This window comes from Rhinopithecus bieti, unplaced genomic scaffold (assembly GCF_001698545.2).
Source record: "Rhinopithecus bieti isolate Rb0 unplaced genomic scaffold, ASM169854v2 scaffold_5025, whole genome shotgun sequence".
NCBI lineage: Eukaryota > Metazoa > Chordata > Mammalia > Primates > Cercopithecidae > Rhinopithecus > Rhinopithecus bieti.
Window position 1 is genome coordinate 318,231 of NW_016804637.1, and position 17,211 is coordinate 335,441.

General features: G+C 49.1%; 1 protein-coding gene across 4 annotated transcripts; it reads right to left on the reverse strand.

Moving 5' to 3' along the window:
- Positions 1 to 383: 383 nt before the first annotated feature.
- TSPAN16 (tetraspanin 16) lies at positions 384 to 16,418 on the reverse strand. Of its 4 annotated transcripts, none has more exons than XM_017869468.1 (7): positions 16,128 to 16,384; positions 14,172 to 14,369; positions 13,601 to 13,675; positions 10,807 to 10,914; positions 9,019 to 9,171; positions 3,591 to 3,674; positions 384 to 562 (listed from the first exon to the last, which is right to left on the reverse strand). In XM_017869468.1, the coding sequence occupies exons 1-7, from the start codon at positions 16,194 to 16,196 to the stop codon at positions 515 to 517; spliced, it is 735 nt and encodes a 244-aa protein (XP_017724957.1). In that variant the 5' UTR covers positions 16,197 to 16,384; the 3' UTR covers positions 384 to 514. The 4 variants fall into 4 exon arrangements, with proteins under 4 accessions (XP_017724957.1, XP_017724958.1, XP_017724960.1 ...); XM_017869469.1 differs by lacking the exon at positions 16,128 to 16,384 and adding an exon at positions 15,897 to 16,075; XM_017869471.1 differs by lacking the exon at positions 14,172 to 14,369 and having other exon boundaries at positions 16,128 to 16,418.
- Between the last annotated feature and the right edge of the window lie 793 nt (positions 16,419 to 17,211).

Here is a 17,211-nt window from a genome sequence, read left to right on the forward strand (position 1 = left end):
TTTGTGAGGCTGAGGCAGGTGGATCACCTGGGCTCAGGAGTTCAAGACCAGCCTGGCCAACATGGTGAAACCCCATCTCTACTAAACCTACAAAAAATTAGCTGGGCATGGTAGCAAGTACCTGTAATCCCAGCTACTTGGGAGACTGAGGCAGGAGAATTGCTTGAACCCCAGAGGAGGTTACGGTGAGCCAAGATCGTGCCATTGAACTCCAGCCTGGCAACACAGCAAGACTCTCTCGAGAAAACACACACACATACACACCCCAATAATAATTTACAAAACAGGAAAGTTGTTTGAGAAAAGACATAGCCTCTCATTCAGGTATTTTGAGGTAAAATCATTGCCAAAAATGAAAGTAAGGAGAAAGGAGTCAGGCTGGACAGGTGTTTCCCAAATCTTTTATTAACAGTCTCCCCTCCAGAAGCAGTGAGTGCCACAGACAAATAAAACTGAGACTGACTCTCCAGCAGCCAGGTGGGCCCAGGTGTCTCATCTTCTCTAGGCCTAGGTGTTAGCCCAACTTGATAAACAGCAGCAAAGTGGCGAGAATTCCTGGCAACTGAAATGGGTGAAGAGAGAAACATGGATCCAATGCTAGAGATCTCCAAACCAGAATCATACTGGAGTTACGGGGGCAAGGGGAGCATCCTGTTCCAGAAAGGTGAGGGGCAGGGTTTTACAGATGGCTGAAGAACCGCCTAGGCTAAGTTGGAGCCACTGTGGTTACAGTGCATTCATCTCCATTTATTTATTTATTTATTTATTTATTTATTTAAGAAGGAGTCTCACTCTGTTGCCCAGGTTGGAGTGCAGTGGCACTATCTTGGCTCATTGCAACCTCCACCTCCCAGGTTCAAGCAATTCTCCTGCCTCAGCCTCCCAAGTAGCTGGCATTACAGGTACCCAGCACCACGCTCGGCTAATTTCTGTATTTTCAGTGGAGACGGGGTTTCACCATGTTGGTCAGGCTGGTCTCGAGCTCCTGACCTCAGGTGATCCAGTCACCTCGGCCTCCCGAAGTGCTGGGATTACAGGCGTGAACTACCGTGCCTGGCCCATCCTCTCCACTTTGGCCCTCCCTGGAACCCTACAGACCATATTCCCCAGACTCCACTGCCACATAACTTTTATCTACTTTTGATTATTATGAATAATCCTGCTATGAGCATTCACATAAAAGTTTTTGTATGGATACATGTCTTCAATTATCTTGGATTATAAACATAAGAGAGAAATTACTGGTACAAATAATAATTCTATGTTTAACATTTTAGGAAGTGGCTTCACCATTTTTTTTTTTACATTTTTGGAAGGGGCTTCCCCATTTTTTTTTTTTTTTTTTTTGAGAAGGAGTCTCCCTCTGTTGCCCAGGCTGGAGTGCAGGGGCATGATCTCAGCTCACTGCAAGCTCCGCCTCCCGGGTTCACGCCATTCTCCTGTCTCAGCCTCCCGAGTAGCTGGGACTACAGGCGCCCGTCACCTCGCCCGACTAATTTTTTTGTATTTTTTAGTAGAGACGGGGTTTCGCCGTGTTAGCTAGGTTGGTCTCGATCTCCTGACCTCGCGATCCACCCGTCTCGGCCTCCCAAAGTGCTGGGATTACAGGCTTGAGCCACCGCGCCCGGCCGGCTTCACCATTTTACAATCTCACCAACAATGTGTAAGTGTTCAAATATCTCCACATCCTTGTCAACACTTATTATTGTCTTTCTTATTTCAGCCTTCCTAGTGGGAATAAAGTGTTTTTATTTGCATTTCCCTAATGACTGATGGTGGTAGAGCATTTTTTTATGATTACTGGCCATCTGTATGCCTTCTTTGGATAAAAATTTCTATTCAAATCCTTTGTCCATTTTAGTTGGGTTACTTGTCTTTTTATTAAGATATAATAATTTTTTCTTTTTTTTTTTTTTTGAGACGGAGTATTGCTCTGTCACCAAGGCTGAAGTGCAGTGGTGCAATCTTGGCTCACTGTAAACGCCACCTCCCAGATTCAAGTGATTCTCCTGCCTCAGCTTCCCGAGTAACTGGGATTACAGGTGTGCATCACCACGCCCAGCTAATTTTTATATTTTTAGTAGAGACAGTGTTTCACCGTGTTGGTCACATTACTTGTTGTAGATCTATTTAGATACTCATTACTTGTTGTAGATCTATTTAGATACTCTATTTCTTCTTGAGTCAGTTTTGGTAGTTTGTGTTTAGGAATTTGTTTCATCTAGGTTCATTTATTGGCATACAGGTTCACACTTTTCCCTTATAGTTGCTTTATTTCTGTAAGGTCAGTAGTGATGTCTCTCTTTCATTCCTAATTTAGTAATTTGAGTAATCTTTCCCTTTTTTTCCCCCGTCAGTCTACTCAAGTTCTATCAATTTTATCTTTTTTTTTTTGTGACATGATCTCACTCTGTCACTCAGGATGGAGTGCAGTGACACAATCATGCCTCACTAGCCTTGATATCCCAGGCTCAAGTGATCCCCCTGCCTCAGCCCCCCAAGTAGCTGGGACTACAAGAATGTGCCACCACACCTGGATAATTTTTTTATTTTTGTTTTTGTAGAAATGGGTGGTCTCACTATGTTGTCCAGGCTGATTTCGAACTCCTGGGTTCAAGCAGTCCTCCTGCCTCAGCCTCCCAAAGTGCTAGAATTACAGGCTGAGTCATTATGCCCTACCTGTTTTATCTTTTCAAAGAATCAAATTTTGGACCGGGCACAGTGGCTCAAGCCTGTAATCCCAGCCACTTTTGGAGAGGCCGAGCGGGTGGATCAACGAGGTCAGGAGATCAAAGAGACATCCTGGTGCTAACACGGCGGAACCCCGTTCTACTAAAAATACAAAAAACCAGGCCTGGGGGCGGTGCTCAAGGCCTGTAATCCCAGCACTTGGGAGGCCGAGACGGGGCGGGATTCACAGGTCAAGAAGATCGAGACCATCCTGGCCTAACATGGTGGAAACCCCGTCCTCTACTAAAAAATACGAAAAACTAGCCGGCGACGAGGGCGGGCCTGTGTCCCGCTACTCGGAGAGGCTGAGGCACGAGAATGGCGTCAACCCGGGGAGCGGAAGTGCAGGTGAGCTGGAAGGATCCGGCCACTGCACTCCAGCCTGGGGGGGCAGAGCGAGACTCTGTCTCCAAAAAGAAAAAAGGAAAAAAAAAAAAAAAAAAAAAAAACCTAGCCGGGCAGTGGGCGGGGGCCACCTTTGGTTTAGTCCCAGCTACACGGGGAGGCTGAGGGGCAGGAGATGGCATAAACCCGGGGGAGGGCGGGAGCTTGCAGTGAAGCTGGAGATTCCCGCCACTGCACTCCAGCCTGGCGCGGCAGAGCGAGACTCCGCCTCAAAAAAAAAAGAATCAAATTTTGGTTTTATTGATTTTCTCCATTTCATTTATTTTCACTCTAGTATCTTCCTTCTGCTTGATTTGGGTTTAGTTTGCTCTTCTTTGTTGAGTTTATTTCTTTTCTTTTCTTTTTTAAGTTTTGTATTTTGCTCACTGCTGTGTCCCAGTGACCAGAACAGTGTTTGGCATACAGTAGGTCCTTAATAAAACAGCTCAGTATCCCCTAGGGAGGCCGGGTCTTACCTGTATCGCTGCAGCTCCCAGAGAGCCCCCACTCAGGGTGAAGCTCTGAGTCTTGGTGATTTTGAGGAGTTTATGGAAACAGCCCTGAGGAAACAAATGCCAAAACAAGCAGGAACTGGTTAGGGGCTCATGGATTGCAAATCCCCATCAACCCCAACTCCCTGGGCCACCCAGATGCCTCCCAGATTCTTTGAGGTGAAGGGGAGAGAGCCATGAGGGCCTTCCCTCCATCTCATTTGACTGCCACCCACCCCCTGCCACCCTAGCATCTTCCCTGTCCTCCTCATTCCCCCAACAGAACGTAACGATGATTCCCTTCTACTTCTCTGTGCTAATGTTCCAGTGTGGCGATTAAGTGTGGTTGGACATCCTTGATTATTACTAGCTGTATGACCTTGGAGAAGTCACTATACCTCTCTGTACCTCCATTTTCCCATCTATAAATGGTACCCACTGGATCTGCCTTACATGAACTTTGTGAGGAGTAAAAGAATCAAAGGCCAGCCATGGTAGCTCATGTCTATAATCCCAGCATTTTGGGAAGCCAAGACGGGAGGATCACTTGAGCCCAGGAGTGCAAGACCAGTCTGAGTAACATAGTGGGACTTCCTCTCTATAAAAAATTTAAATATCAGCCTGGCGTGCGGCTGTAGTCCCAGCTACTTGAGAGATTGGGGCAGGAGGATCGCTTGAGCCCAGCCGGTTGAGGCTTCAGTGAGCCATGATCATGCCACTGCACGCCAGCCCAGGGGACAGAGCAACATCCTGTCTCAAAAATAAATAGGCTGGGCGCGGTAGCTCATGCCTATGATCCTAGCACTTTGGGAGGCGGAGGCAGGCGGATAATGAGGTCAGGAGATCAAGACCANTATATATATATATAGCCAGGCAAGGTGGCGGCGCCTGTAATCCCAGCTACTCGGGAGGCTGAGGCAGGAGAATCACTTGAACCAGGGAATCGGAGGTTGCCATGAGTCAAGATTGTGCCACTGCACTCCAGCCTGTCGACAGAGCAAGACTCCATCTCTAAATAAATAATAAATAAGGCCAGGCACGATGGCTCACGCCTGTAATCCCAGCACTCTGAGAGGCCGAGGCTAACAGCTTCCCTGAGCCCAGGAGTTCGAGATTGGCCTGGACAACATAGTGAAACCCCGTCTCTACAAAAAATACAAAAATTAGCCGTTGTGGTGGTGTGTGCCTGTAGTCCCAGATTATTGGGGGCTGAGACGGGAGGGTCGTTTGAGCCTGGGAGGTCAAGGCTGCAGTGAGCCATGTTTGCACCACTGTACTCAGCCTGGATGACAGAGCAAGAACCTGTCTCTAAATGAATATATAAATATGAAAGAAGGAATCTACATGAAGTACATTGCAGTGGCCTGACATGTAGCCAGCATTCAATAACTGTTAGTTATTTTTAAGTGCTCTTTACATATGAACAGAACAGCTGACATGTATTCAGTGGCTTCTTGGTCCACATATTTTCTTACTCATTTCTCACTATAACCCCATGATTTGGGTACTCTTCTTTCCTCCACTTTACTGATGAGGAAACTGAGGCTCAGAGATATGAGGAGACCAGGCAAAGTGCACAGGCAGGGCATCCTCTCTCCTTCCTGCACTATTTTATTTTTGAGACGGAGTTTCACTCTTGTTGCCCAGGTTGGAGCGCAATGGCACGATCTTGGCTCACAGCAACCTCCACCTCCCGGGTTCAAGCAATTCTCCTGCCTCAGCCTCCCAAGTAGCTGGAGTTACAGGCTCCCACCACCACGCCTGGCTAATTTTTGTATTTGTAGTAGAGATGGGGTTTCACCATGTTGGTGAACTCCTGACCTCAGGTGATCCACACAGCTCATTCTCCCAAAGTGCTGGGATTACAGGCGTGAGCCACCGCACCCGGCCTCCTTCCTGCACTTCTAGAGTTGCTCCCTCTTCTAGGCCCCTGGCACATCTCACCTCTGGAGGCTTGGGCCACATTGCACTTGCTGTTGTCACTGTGCAGTGCCCCCTTTCACATAATAGGTTTTTTTTTTTCTTTCTTAAATCAGGTCTTGTCCTGTCACTCAGATTAGATGCAGATGCAGTGGCATGACCATAGCTCACTGCAGCCTCGAACTCCTGGGCTCAAGTGGTCCTCCTGCGTCAGCCTCCCAAGCAGCAGAAATTACAGGCGCACAATGCCACACCCAGTTGATTTGTAAATTTTTTATGAAGATGGGGGTCTTGCTATGTTGTTCAGGCTGGTCTTGAACTCCTGGCCTCAAGGCCTCAAGTGATCCTCCTGCCTTGGCCTCCTAAAGTGCTGGGATTACAGGCATGAGCCATCACACTTAGCCACATAATAGATATTTGAGTGCCTGGCACTGAATTGGACAGTGGCAACCGAGCAATGTATAAAACAGACAAAATTCCTGCCCTCAGGGGGCTGCCCTTTGAATGGGGAGAACAGCTAATGGCAAGCGTAGTGATAATACTGTAAAGTGGTGATAAATGCTAGAAAGACACAGAAACGGGATATGAAGACACAGCATGATCGTTGGGATGAGGGATCCTTTTATAGATGGGAAGTCAGAACAGCCTCACGGAGAAAGTGCCAATTGAGTAAAGACTTGAGAGTTAGGAAGACGTGAAAGAAGAGCATTCTAGGCAGAGGGTACAGCCTGTGCAAAGGTCGTGAGGCAGGCATGTGCCTGGTGTTTCTGAGCAGTAGCAAGGAGGCCAGCACGGCCGGAACAGAGTGAGCAAGGGGGAAAGGTTAGGAGGTGACAGGCAGTTTGTGCAGGCCCCAGTGGGCCAGTGTCTGGCCCGTGTCTGTCTCTGAGGCCCCTGCCTGGGACTCAACCTGGCTGATTTTCCACAGGGCCTATTTCCTTGCAGGAGCCATTCAGTGCAAATGAAGGAATGAATGATTCGTATTTATTCTTCTTCTTTTTTTTTTTTCTATTTTAGAGAAGGGTCTTGCTCTGTGGCCCGGGTTGGAGTGCAGCGGCACAGTCACAGCTCACTGTTGCCTTGACCTCCTGGGCTCAATCGATCCTCCTGCCTCAGCCTCCCAGTTAGCTGGGACTACAGGTTCACACCACCATGCCCAGCTGATTTTTAAATTTTTTGTAAAAACGGCATCTTGCTATGTTGCCAAGGGTGGTCTTGAACAACTGGACTTCAGTGATCCTCTCGCCTCAACCACCAGAATAGCTGGGACTTTAGGCATGTGCCACCACACTCAGCTAATATAAAAAAATGTGTTTGGCCAGGCAGGGTGGATCATGCCTGTAATCCTAGCACTTTGGGAGGCCGAGGTGGGTGGATCACCTGAGGTCAGGAGTTCAAGACCAGCCTGACCAACATGGTAAAATCCTGTCTCTACTAAAAATGCGAAAATTAACCGGCCGTGGTGTCACAAGCCTGTAATCCCAGCCACTCGGGAGGCTGAGGCAGGAGAATCGCTTGAACCCAGGAGGCAGAGGCTGCAGTGAGCTGAGATTGCGCCACTGCACTCCAACCTGGGTGATAGAGCTAGACTGCGTCTCAAAAAAAATTTTTGTTGTTGTTGTGGTGGGGACTTTGCTATGTTGCCGCAGCTCTGATTTCTATTTCTTCCCTCACAGAAGATCTCTGTGCTCATTACTCATGGCAGAAGTTAAGGGGTAACTGGGGTGGGGCTTGAAACCCAGCTCACCACTCCCTGGACACAAGAAACTCTCTGTGCCTCAATTTCCTCATCTGCAAAATGAGACAAGAGTAGTTCCCCACCTCAAGGGACATGATGGGACAAAACTGACAAAGTGAGTGTTCCATCACGTGGCTGGCCCTCTCTCCCGCTAGGATGATCACTTTTCATGGTTACTGCTCCATTTAAGGTCTCTGGAGGGCAGGTAGTGTGGTGCTGGCAATGGACTCAGGCCAATGTGGCTTCAAATTCCAACTCTGCCAAAGCTCTGTGATCTTGACCTAGTGATGTCCCCTCCCCAAGCCTCAGTTTCTAAGAGAAGGTAACCGTAAGTCCCTGAGCTGTGTTGTCAAAATAAGCTGAACACTCAATAGGAGCTGATTTCTTTCTCCCTGACCCGCTTTGCAGAGGTCCCCCCAAAGCCGCCCAAAGAAGCCATTTTATAAAGGTTAGGCAGGCTGGGTGTGGTGGTGTTAATGCCTGTAATCCAGCTTGTTGAGGGCTGAGGCAGGAGGATCACTTGAGGTCAGTGAGTTTGGACTCAGCCTAGGCAACATTACTAAGACGCACCGGTTCTAATAAATGCTTTTTTTTTTTTTGTTTTTTTTTTGAGACCGGAGTCTCGGCTCTTCGCCAGGTGGATAGCTGTGGGGCGGATCTCGGCTTACTGCCAGCTCCGCCTCCCGGGTTCACGCCATTGCTGTCGCTGCCGTCAGCCTCCCCGAGTTAGCTGGGGCTACAGTGCGCGCCGCGCACCGTCGCCGGTAGTTATTGTTGTTATTGTTTTAGTAGAGACGGGGTTTCACCGTGTTAGGCGCAGGTGGTCTCGATCTCCTGACTCGTGATCCGCCGTCTCGGCCTCCCAAAGTGCTGGGATTACAGGCTTGAGCCACCGCGCCCGGCCTCTAATAAAAATTTTAAAAAATTAGCCAGGCATGGTGGCACGTGCCTGTGATCCCAGCTACTTGGGAGACTGAGGCAGGAGGATCACTTGAGCCCAGGAGTTTGAGGCTGTATTGAGCCATGATCACACCACTGCACTCCTGCCTGGGCAACAGAGTGAGACCCTATCTCTAAAAACTAAAAATAAGGCCAGGTGTGGTGGCTCATGCCTGTAATCCCAGCACTTTGGGAGGCCGAGGTGGGAGGATCACTTGAGCTCAGGAGTTCACTTGAGCTGAGACCAGCCTGGCCAACATGATGAAACCCCATCTCTACTAAAAATACAAAAATCAGCCAGGCGTGGTGGCACATACCTGTAATCCCAGCTACTTGGGAGACTGAGGCAGGAGACTCGCTTGAACCCAGGAGGCGGAGGTTGCAGTGAGCCAAGATGGCACCACTGCACTCCAACCTGGGAGACACAGTGAGACCCCATCGCAAAATAAACAAATAAATAAATAAAAAGGCTGGGTGCAGTGGCTCATGCCTGTAATCCCAGCGCTTTGGGAGGCCGAGGTGGGTGGATCACCTGAGGTTCGAGACCAGCCTGGCCAACATGGTAAAACCCCATTTCTACTAAAAATACAAAATTAGCCAGGTGTGTTGGTGGCACATGCCTTTGATCCCAGCTACTTGGGAGGTTGAGGCGGGAGAATCACTTGAACCTGTGAGGTGGAGGTTGCAGTGAGCCGAGACTGCACCATTGCACTCCAGCCTGGGCAACAAGAGTGAAATTCTGTCTCAAAATAAGATAAAAATAAAGTCACCAGCCCTCAGGGGTCTGTCAAGGCAACACACAAAATCTCCAGTTACCTTCTGGTGGATGACGTTTGTAGACACATTGCGTCCATCACAGGTCACAGTTCCGATGGATTTACAGCAACCCCTGGGGTAGGTGTGGCCCGTTGTCATTTCGAAGGAAGAGCCAGAAAAATCTGTGTAGTTATTCACCCCACAGCACTTTAGCTATAGAGAGAAGAAATACTTGGAGAGTCTCTTTAAAATAATAATATAATAAACACATCAGAAATCATGGTTACCATGGCTACTGTCCAGTGTGGTCACAATATTCCAGAGACTGTGCTAAATGTCCTCTTACAAACATCCTATCACAGCTCAGAACCCTCCCTGGCTCCCATCTCACTCAGGGTAAAAGCTGAACTCCTAGCCTGGGCAACAGGGTGAGACCCCATCTCGGCAAAAAATACAAAAATTAGCCAGGCATGGTGGCAGATGCCTGTAGTCCCAGCTACTCAGGAGGCTGAGGCTGGAGGATCGCTTGAGCCCGGGAGATCAAGGCTGCAGTGAGCTATGATCACACCACTACATTCCAGCCTGGACAACAGAGCAAGACCCTGTCTCTAAAAACAAAAAAAGCTGAACTCCTCAGTGATTCTCCTGCCTCAGCCTCCTGAGAAGCTGGGATTACAGGCGCATGCCCCCATGCCTGGCTAATTTTGAATTTTAGTAGAGATGGGGCCAACATGGTGAAATCCTGTCTCTACTAGAAATACAAAATTTAGCCAGGTATGGTGGTGCACGCCTGTAATCTCAGCTATCCTCCACCTCCCGGGTTCAAGCAATTCTCCTGCCTCAGCCTCCTGAGTAGCTGGGATTACAGGCATGCACCACCATGCCCAACTAATTTTTGTATTTTTAGTAGAGATGGGGTTTCGCTATGTTGGCCAGGCTGGTCTCGAACTGCTGACCTCAGGTGATCCACCCGCCTCAGCCTCCCAAAGTGCTGGGATTACAGGCGTGAGCCACTGTGCCCAGCACCGACAAGGATCTTTTTGTGCCCTAACAAAAACCCTAAACAGTGCCTGACTCATAACAGATACTGAATAAATATTCGTGGGAGGACTGTATGAATGAATGAAAGAGAGACATTCTGTACCATCACAAGCTTGAGAAGCCAAAACCAGCATGCAGAAAGGCATCAGCCAGTTGCGGTGACTCATGCCTATAATGCCAACACTTTGAGAGGCCAATTCGGGAAGATCACTTCAGGTCAGGAGTTCAAGACCAGCCTGGGCAACATAGCGAGCAAAACNACGATACATTTCATTTGTGTATCTTTTTTTAAATCTTTTTTCTTTTTTGAAACAGAGTCTCGCTCTGTCACCCAGGCTGGAGTGCAGTGGCGCCATCATAGCTCGCTGCAGCCTTGACTTCCTGGACTCAAGCAATCCTCCCACCTCAGCCTCCTGAGTAGCTGGGACCACAAGCAGGCGCCACTATGACTGGCTCTTTCTTTCTTTTTTTTTTTTTTAAAGAGACTCCCTCTGTTGCCCAGGCTGGAATGCAGTGGTGCGATCTCAACTCACTGCAACCTCCGCCTCCCAGGTTCAAGCGATTCTCCTGCCTCAGCCTGCTGAGTAGCTGGGACTACAGATGCCTGCCACCACATGGAGGTAATTTTTGTATTTTTAGTAGAGACGGGGTTTCCCCATGTTGGTCAGGCTGGTCTCAAACTTCTGGCCTCAGGTGATCCTCCCACCTCGGCCTCCCAAAGTGCTGGGAGTACAGGTGTGAGCCACTTTGCCCGCTCATGTTGTGTACCTTTTACCACGCTTTTTTTTTTTTTTAAGTGAGCCTCACCTTCTCCATGACCAAGTTCCACTGTGTAGAATAGTCGTCTGGCTCGTTGTAACCTCTGTAATTGTTCCTCAGGGTCACGAAGGTGTGCTCCAAGACCACATCTCGAACCTCACAGATGGGACAGGAAGCGGTCAGTACCCCAACTAGCAAGAGTGGCCCGTTCATTGGCAGAGGTTCTTGAGGATAGAGTGGGAGGTGGGGGCTTCCCCGTGCTGCCTTCATTTTTCCTACCCTCAGCTCATGGGTCTGTGCTAGAGGAAGACACACGGAGGCTACTGTGCCCCCACCCCGCCCAAGAGAGGGAAACAGGGAGACGCGTGGGTCTGGAGCCAAGCGTCTCTCTCTGTACCCGTCACACACGAATTTGAATCATCTCCTCTTTGGAATCGCCCACACCCTGCTGCACCCACGATGTGGCTGTAACTCCATTAAAGAATTGAATAGCATCTCCACGGAATCTCTCTCTGCACAAAAGGGGCACATTTAATTTTCTGTTTTTTAAATAAAGGTTTAAAAAATCCTTTCGCAAAGTGATGATAGAGGCACGTGGTTCGAAATTGACAATGCACAGAAGGGTAGACCATGAAAAGTCTCTCTCCCACCTCTTCCTCCCAGCCAAAAATTTCCTCCCACTCCATGCCAATGACTGTTAACTGTTTCCTGTGTCCCCAAAGAGATGTTCTTCTATGTGTGTCAAAGCAAAGTATATTTTCACTATTCTTCCTCCTTGGTTTATGCTGCACTCATTTTTCTGCATCTGGCTGTTCTCGACAGGAGTACCAGGGGCTCTTGGTGAGCTGCTCATAACTCTGTGGCCCTTGTCAGTTCTGTGCCCACTGGCCTGGCTCCCTAGTGCCAGCAAGTGAGGATTCTCTGGCCTCTGAGCCCACGTGCCCCCTGGGAGCAGACCTCCATCAATGGCTGGTGGGAGTTGGTGGATCAACATCCCAACTCCCTCTCCACTTGAGTGGAATAACTTAGGTGCATGTTCTATGCTGTGCCCAGCATCCCCTTTTGTGGGCTGTCTTCCCTTGCCTGCCTCATTTGCTATGTCCCCTGCAGGTGTTTTCTGGGATCACCTCCCAAACAAACCACATGCCTTTGAATTCTTGTTTCAGGGTCAGCCTCTGGGGAGGATGCCAATGAAGACAGCAATGTACCCTGGAGAGCATTCCATCTGGTGCCCAGAGAGCCGCCTCCTTCCCTGTACCTGATGTACAGTATTCCACTGTATGGATGTATTTTAACTCACCTAAACCCTTATTCATACTCACTAGGTTCTTTGCAATCTTTCTTTTTTCTTTCTTTCTTTTTTTTTTTTTTTTTTTTTTTTTAAAAGTTTTTTTTTTTTTTTTTTTTTTTTTTTTTTTTTTTTTTTGAGACAGAGTTTCACTCTTGTTGTCCAGGCTGGAGGGCAATGGCACAATCTCACCTCACTGCAACCTCTGGCTCCTGGGTTCAAGCGATTCTCCTGCCTCAGCCTCCTGAGTAGCTGGGATTACAGGCATGCACCACCACGCCTGGCNCCACATGCCTTTGAATTCTTGTTTCAGGGTCAGCCTCTGGGGAGGATGCCAATGAAGACAGCAATGTACCCTGGAGAGCATTCCATCTGGTGCCCAGAGAGCCGCCTCCTTCCCTGTACCTGATGTACAGTATTCCACTGTATGGATGTATTTTAACTCACCTAAACCCTTATTCATACTCACTAGGTTCTTTGCAATCTTTTTTTTTTTTTTTTTTTTTTTTTTTTTTTTTTTTTTTTTGAGACAGAGTTTCACTCTTGTTGTCCAGGCTGGAGGGCAATGGCACAATCTCACCTCACTGCAACCTCTGGCTCCTGGGTTCAAGCGATTCTCCTGCCTCAGCCTCCTGAGTAGCTGGGATTACAGGCATGCACCACCACGCCTGGCTAGTTTTTTTGCATTTTTAGTACAGACGGGGTTTCACCGTGTTGGCCAGGCTGGTCTCGATCTCCTGACCTTGTGATCCACTTGCCTCGGTCTCCCAGAGTGCTGGGATTACAAGCGTGAGCCACCGCGCCTGGCCCTCCTTGCAATCTTTCACATGCCCTGGCATGAATGTGGTTCTGCACACCAGCAAGTGAGCCCTTGAATAATTCCCAGAGATGGGACGGCCAGGTCAAACTGCTGAAGCTTTTGTCATTTGGATGGATTTTGCTAAATTGTCTCTCTATTTTGAATACATTTCAAACCCCAGTCAATATGCAAACACTTCTGATCATCTCCCCTTCTCCTGCCACCAAACCCAAGAGAGATGAACTAAATGAACTCGACAGGCTTTGTGAGGCCTTGGAAAGGCAGGCTAAGGATTTCAGCTTCTCACTCCATTGAAAGTGGCATGTGTGATGGGCCTCTTCATCAATGGGTCCCCACAATTGATCGTGGGTGCCTGGCAGGGAGAGGCGGACTTCTATTGGTTCTGTATCTTTTTTTTTTTTTGAGACGGGGTCTTGCTCTTTTGCTCGGGCTGGAGCAGTGGCACAATCTCAGCTCACTACAAGCTCCGCCTCCCGGGTTCACGCCATTCTCCTGCCTCAGCCTCCCGAGTAGCTGGGACTACAGGCGCCCACCACCACGCCCGGCTAATTTTTTGTATTTTTAGTAGAGACAGGGTTTCCCCATGTTGGCCAGGATGGTCTCGAACTCATGACCTCAGGTGATCCACCCGACTCAGCCTCCCAAAGTGCTGGGATTACAGGCATGAGCCACCACGCCCGGCTTTGGTTCTTTATCTTTCTAATGCTACGTGGGAGGAGCAGGGCTGTACTTACAATTGGAAAGAAAAGAAGGACCACTGTGGCAGCTGTGACTTCCACGATGAGGACAATAACCATTGACAGGATGCACTAAAAGACACACAGTGGGAGAGAGGGTCTGGGAGCCTGCTCAGCCTCCTCCTGACCTTGTACCCTGCAGGGGAGGGGCTGTCTCTGTTCCCCCGATCCTCCACCCCAGGCCACCCTGGCCTCTCTAGTTTGAAACAATTCAAGACCAGGCGCAGTGGCTCACACTTGTAATCCCAGCACTTAGGGAGGCCGAGGCGGGCAGATCACGAGGTCAGGAGTTCAAGACCAGCCTGGCCAACATGGCGAAACCCTGTCTCTACTAAAAATACAAAACTTAGCAGGGCATGGTGGTGGGCGCCTGTAATCCCAGCTACTTGGGAGACTGAGGCAGAAGAATCACTTGAACCTGGGAGGCAGAGGTTGCAGTGAGCTGAGATCGTGCCACTGCATCCAGCCTGGGTGACAAAGCGAGACTCTGTCTCAAAAAAAAAAAAAAAAAAAAAGATTTGTATGTGTGGGGAGGCAGTTTTGGGGTCTGTGTGCAGATCCAACTTACAAATAAGAGCATGCCTCTGCTCTCTTTAGCCACTCCATACCACCCGGCACAGCTAAGCAGTACCGTGACACATCCCATCACCAGGCACAGGTTGCCAACGTGAAGGAGATATGCGGAGGACAGCCCGAGGACACTCGTCAGGGAGGCCCCTCCACATTTACCACCAATGCCCAGGCCGACGAGGAGGATGCCAGACATCTTTAGAACAGAAATCAGAAAGGAAGAAAAGTAATCTGTTAGTTGTGTACAAATAGAACTGGGTGAGTGCAGTGGCTCATGCCTGTAATCCCAGCACTTTGGGAGCCCAGAAGTTCAAGACCAGGTTGGTAGGACCTCATCTGTACCCTCTCCCCATCGCACAAAAAAAAAAAAAAAAAAAAAAAGCTGGGCATGGTAGTGCGTGCCTGTAGTCTCAGCTACTCAGGTGTCTGCAGTGGGAGGATCACTTTAGCCCATGAGGTCGAGGCTCCAGTGACTTATGACTGTGCCACTGTACTCTAACCTAAATGACAGATCAAGACCCTGTCTCAAAAAATAAAATAGGCCAGTGGCTCACGCCTATAATCCCAGCACTTTGGGAGGCCGAAGCAGGCAGATCACCTGAGGTCAGGAGTTCAAGACCAGCCTGGCCAACATGGCGAAACCCTGTCTCTACTAACAATACAAAATTAGCCAGGCATGGTGGCGGGCGCCTGTAGTCCCAGCTACTCAGGAGACTGAGGCAGAAGAATCGCTTAAACCCGGGAGGGAGAGGTTGCAGTGAGCTGAGATCATGCCACTGCACTCCAGCCTGCGTGACAGAGCAAGACTCCGACTCAAAATAAAATAAAAAATGTCATAGGACAGGGATTAGTAATTTTTTTTTTTTTTTTTTTCTGAAAACCCAGATGTTGTGGACTCTGCAGGCCTTAGGGTGTCTGTTGAAACTATGCGGTTCTGTTGGTGTAGCCCAAAAGCAGCTGTTCACAATCTGCATATAAGTGAGCATGGCCATGTTCCAGTAACACTTTATTTATTTATTTTAAATAGAGATGGGGATCTCACTATAGTCATCTTGAGCTCCTGGCTCAAGGGATCTGCCCATCTTGGCCTCCCAAAGTGTTGGGATTACAGGCTTGAGTCACCACACCCGGCCTTAATTCTCTTTAAAATGTTACAATACAAGTGAAGAGGAGGAGTGCTATTTCATTTCCTTCTCTTTCCTGGCAGGTTTTCCTTAGACTATGCTACAATGAAGACAATTACTTCTTTTTTTTTTTTTTTTTTTTTTTTTATCAAGACGGAGTCTCGCTGTGTTGCCCAAGCTGGAGTGCAATGGCGCAATCTTGGCTCACTGCCAACCTCTGCCACCCAGGTTCAAGTGATTCTCATGCCTCAGCCTCCTGAGTAGCTGGGATTACAGGTGTGTGCCACCACGCCCATCTAATTTTTTTTGGTATTTTTAGTAGAGACAGGGTTTCCCCATATTGGCCAAGGCTGGTCTCGAACTCCTGACCTCGTGATCCGCCAGCCTTGGCCTCCCGAAGTGTTGGGATTACAGGTGTAAGCCACCATGCCCGGCCTGGCAATTCCTTAGCAATGTACATTTCAGGTTACTTGTGTGGTAAGGAAAAAAATGTCTTGACAAATTTAAAAGATTCAGAAAATAACCTTTTCTCCTGGCCTTCCCAAACAACTTGGTCAGCTGCAGGATTTGACTTAGAGCCAAGCTCTTCCATCACCCACCTGGGCTCCCCCAGATCACACTCATCTGTGCTGGATTTCACCAGCTCTGGGTTGATGGCAGGTCCCAAAGCTCCCTGCTCGTCCTCCTCCGTCTGCTCTACATCCCTCCTGCTTCTCTAGGGAACCACAGATCTCGATGCCAATTTGGATCAACTTATTTCTGTCTTTCAGGGAGCTGACCGTGGAGGAAGGGCTGCAACAAACCAGGGGCCTGGATTGTGACATACTTACAGCCACGAAGCCATTGAGTAAAGATAACAGTTTCTTCAAGGAAGCATACGGAGTGTGGATTTCAGCCATGCTGAACAGACTGGGGCACCCTGAACATTTAAGTTAACATCTTCCTGAACCTCTGGGCTACCGTTCCCCAAGATGATAGGGGTCTGAGGCAGGGGCGCCAACACTGACTTGCTCTGCCCCTCTCTGTCCTGGCTGCTTGATGGTTGTCTAAGGCTGCCCAGCAGCGGCTCCCTGCCCTGGTCGTAAGCCTTTTATCACATCACAATCGGGTACTAGAGCAAGGCCCATGGTTCAGGCAATCAGGTGCCCCAAACTGCCACCTGTTGGCTCCTCATCCTTCAAATAGGTCACACCAGGGAAAGAGAACAGGCATGGTGTGCTACCCTGGTACCCTCCAGATGCCACCAGGACCCTGTGGGCATAATGCCCAGAGCTGACCACTTGCACAGTTGACATCTCCTAGTAGACTGGGGGATCCAAGCGGGGGAGGGGGGAACTTGGGCTGTCCTGTTAACAGCTGTGCCCCTTGCCGGGTGCGGTGGATCACACCTACAATCCCAGCACATTGGGAGGCAGAGGCCGCAGAATCACCTGAGGTCAGGTGTTCGAGACCAGCCTGGCCAACATGTTGAAAACCTGTCTCTACTAACAATACAAAAATTACCCGGGTGTGGTGGCACACGCCTATAATCCCAGCTACTTGGGAGGCTGGGGCTGGGGAATGGCTTGAATCCAGGAGGTGGAGGTTGCAGTGAGTCAAGGTCGTGCCATTCCACTCCAGCCTGGGCGACAGAGTGAGACTCTGTCTCAAAACAAAGTAAAACAAAACCAAAACAAAAACAGCTGTGCCCCCAAAGCCTGGCACGGCAGTACTTAAGAAACCCGTGGAGAATGAATGAATGAATGGATCCAGAGGCTCCATGATGCAGAAATCTAGCTACAAGCCATGGGGCCTCCCACGCCCCAGCCCACACTTGACCCATCCTTCATACAGGGCTCAGAGAGGCCAAGGGACCTGCCCAAGGCCACACAGGAAGCAAGACCAGGCTTTGAAGCTGCAAGAGTAACATGAGGG

Bases quoted from the DNA above. Each gene is read 5' to 3' on its own strand.
- TSPAN16 (XM_017869468.1), bottom strand. From the start codon at position 16,196: ATGGCTGAAATCCACACTCCGTATGCTTCCTTGAAGAAACTGTTATCT. The intron at 13,676-14,171 runs GTAAGTTGGATC...TGTGTCTTTTAG, and splicing joins GCAGAGGCATGCTCTTATTT to TGCATCCTGTCAATGGTTAT. The intron at 10,915-13,600 runs GTAAGTACAGCC...CCCATCTGTGAG, and splicing joins TCCTTCTTTTCTTTCCAATT to GTTCGAGATGTGGTCTTGGA.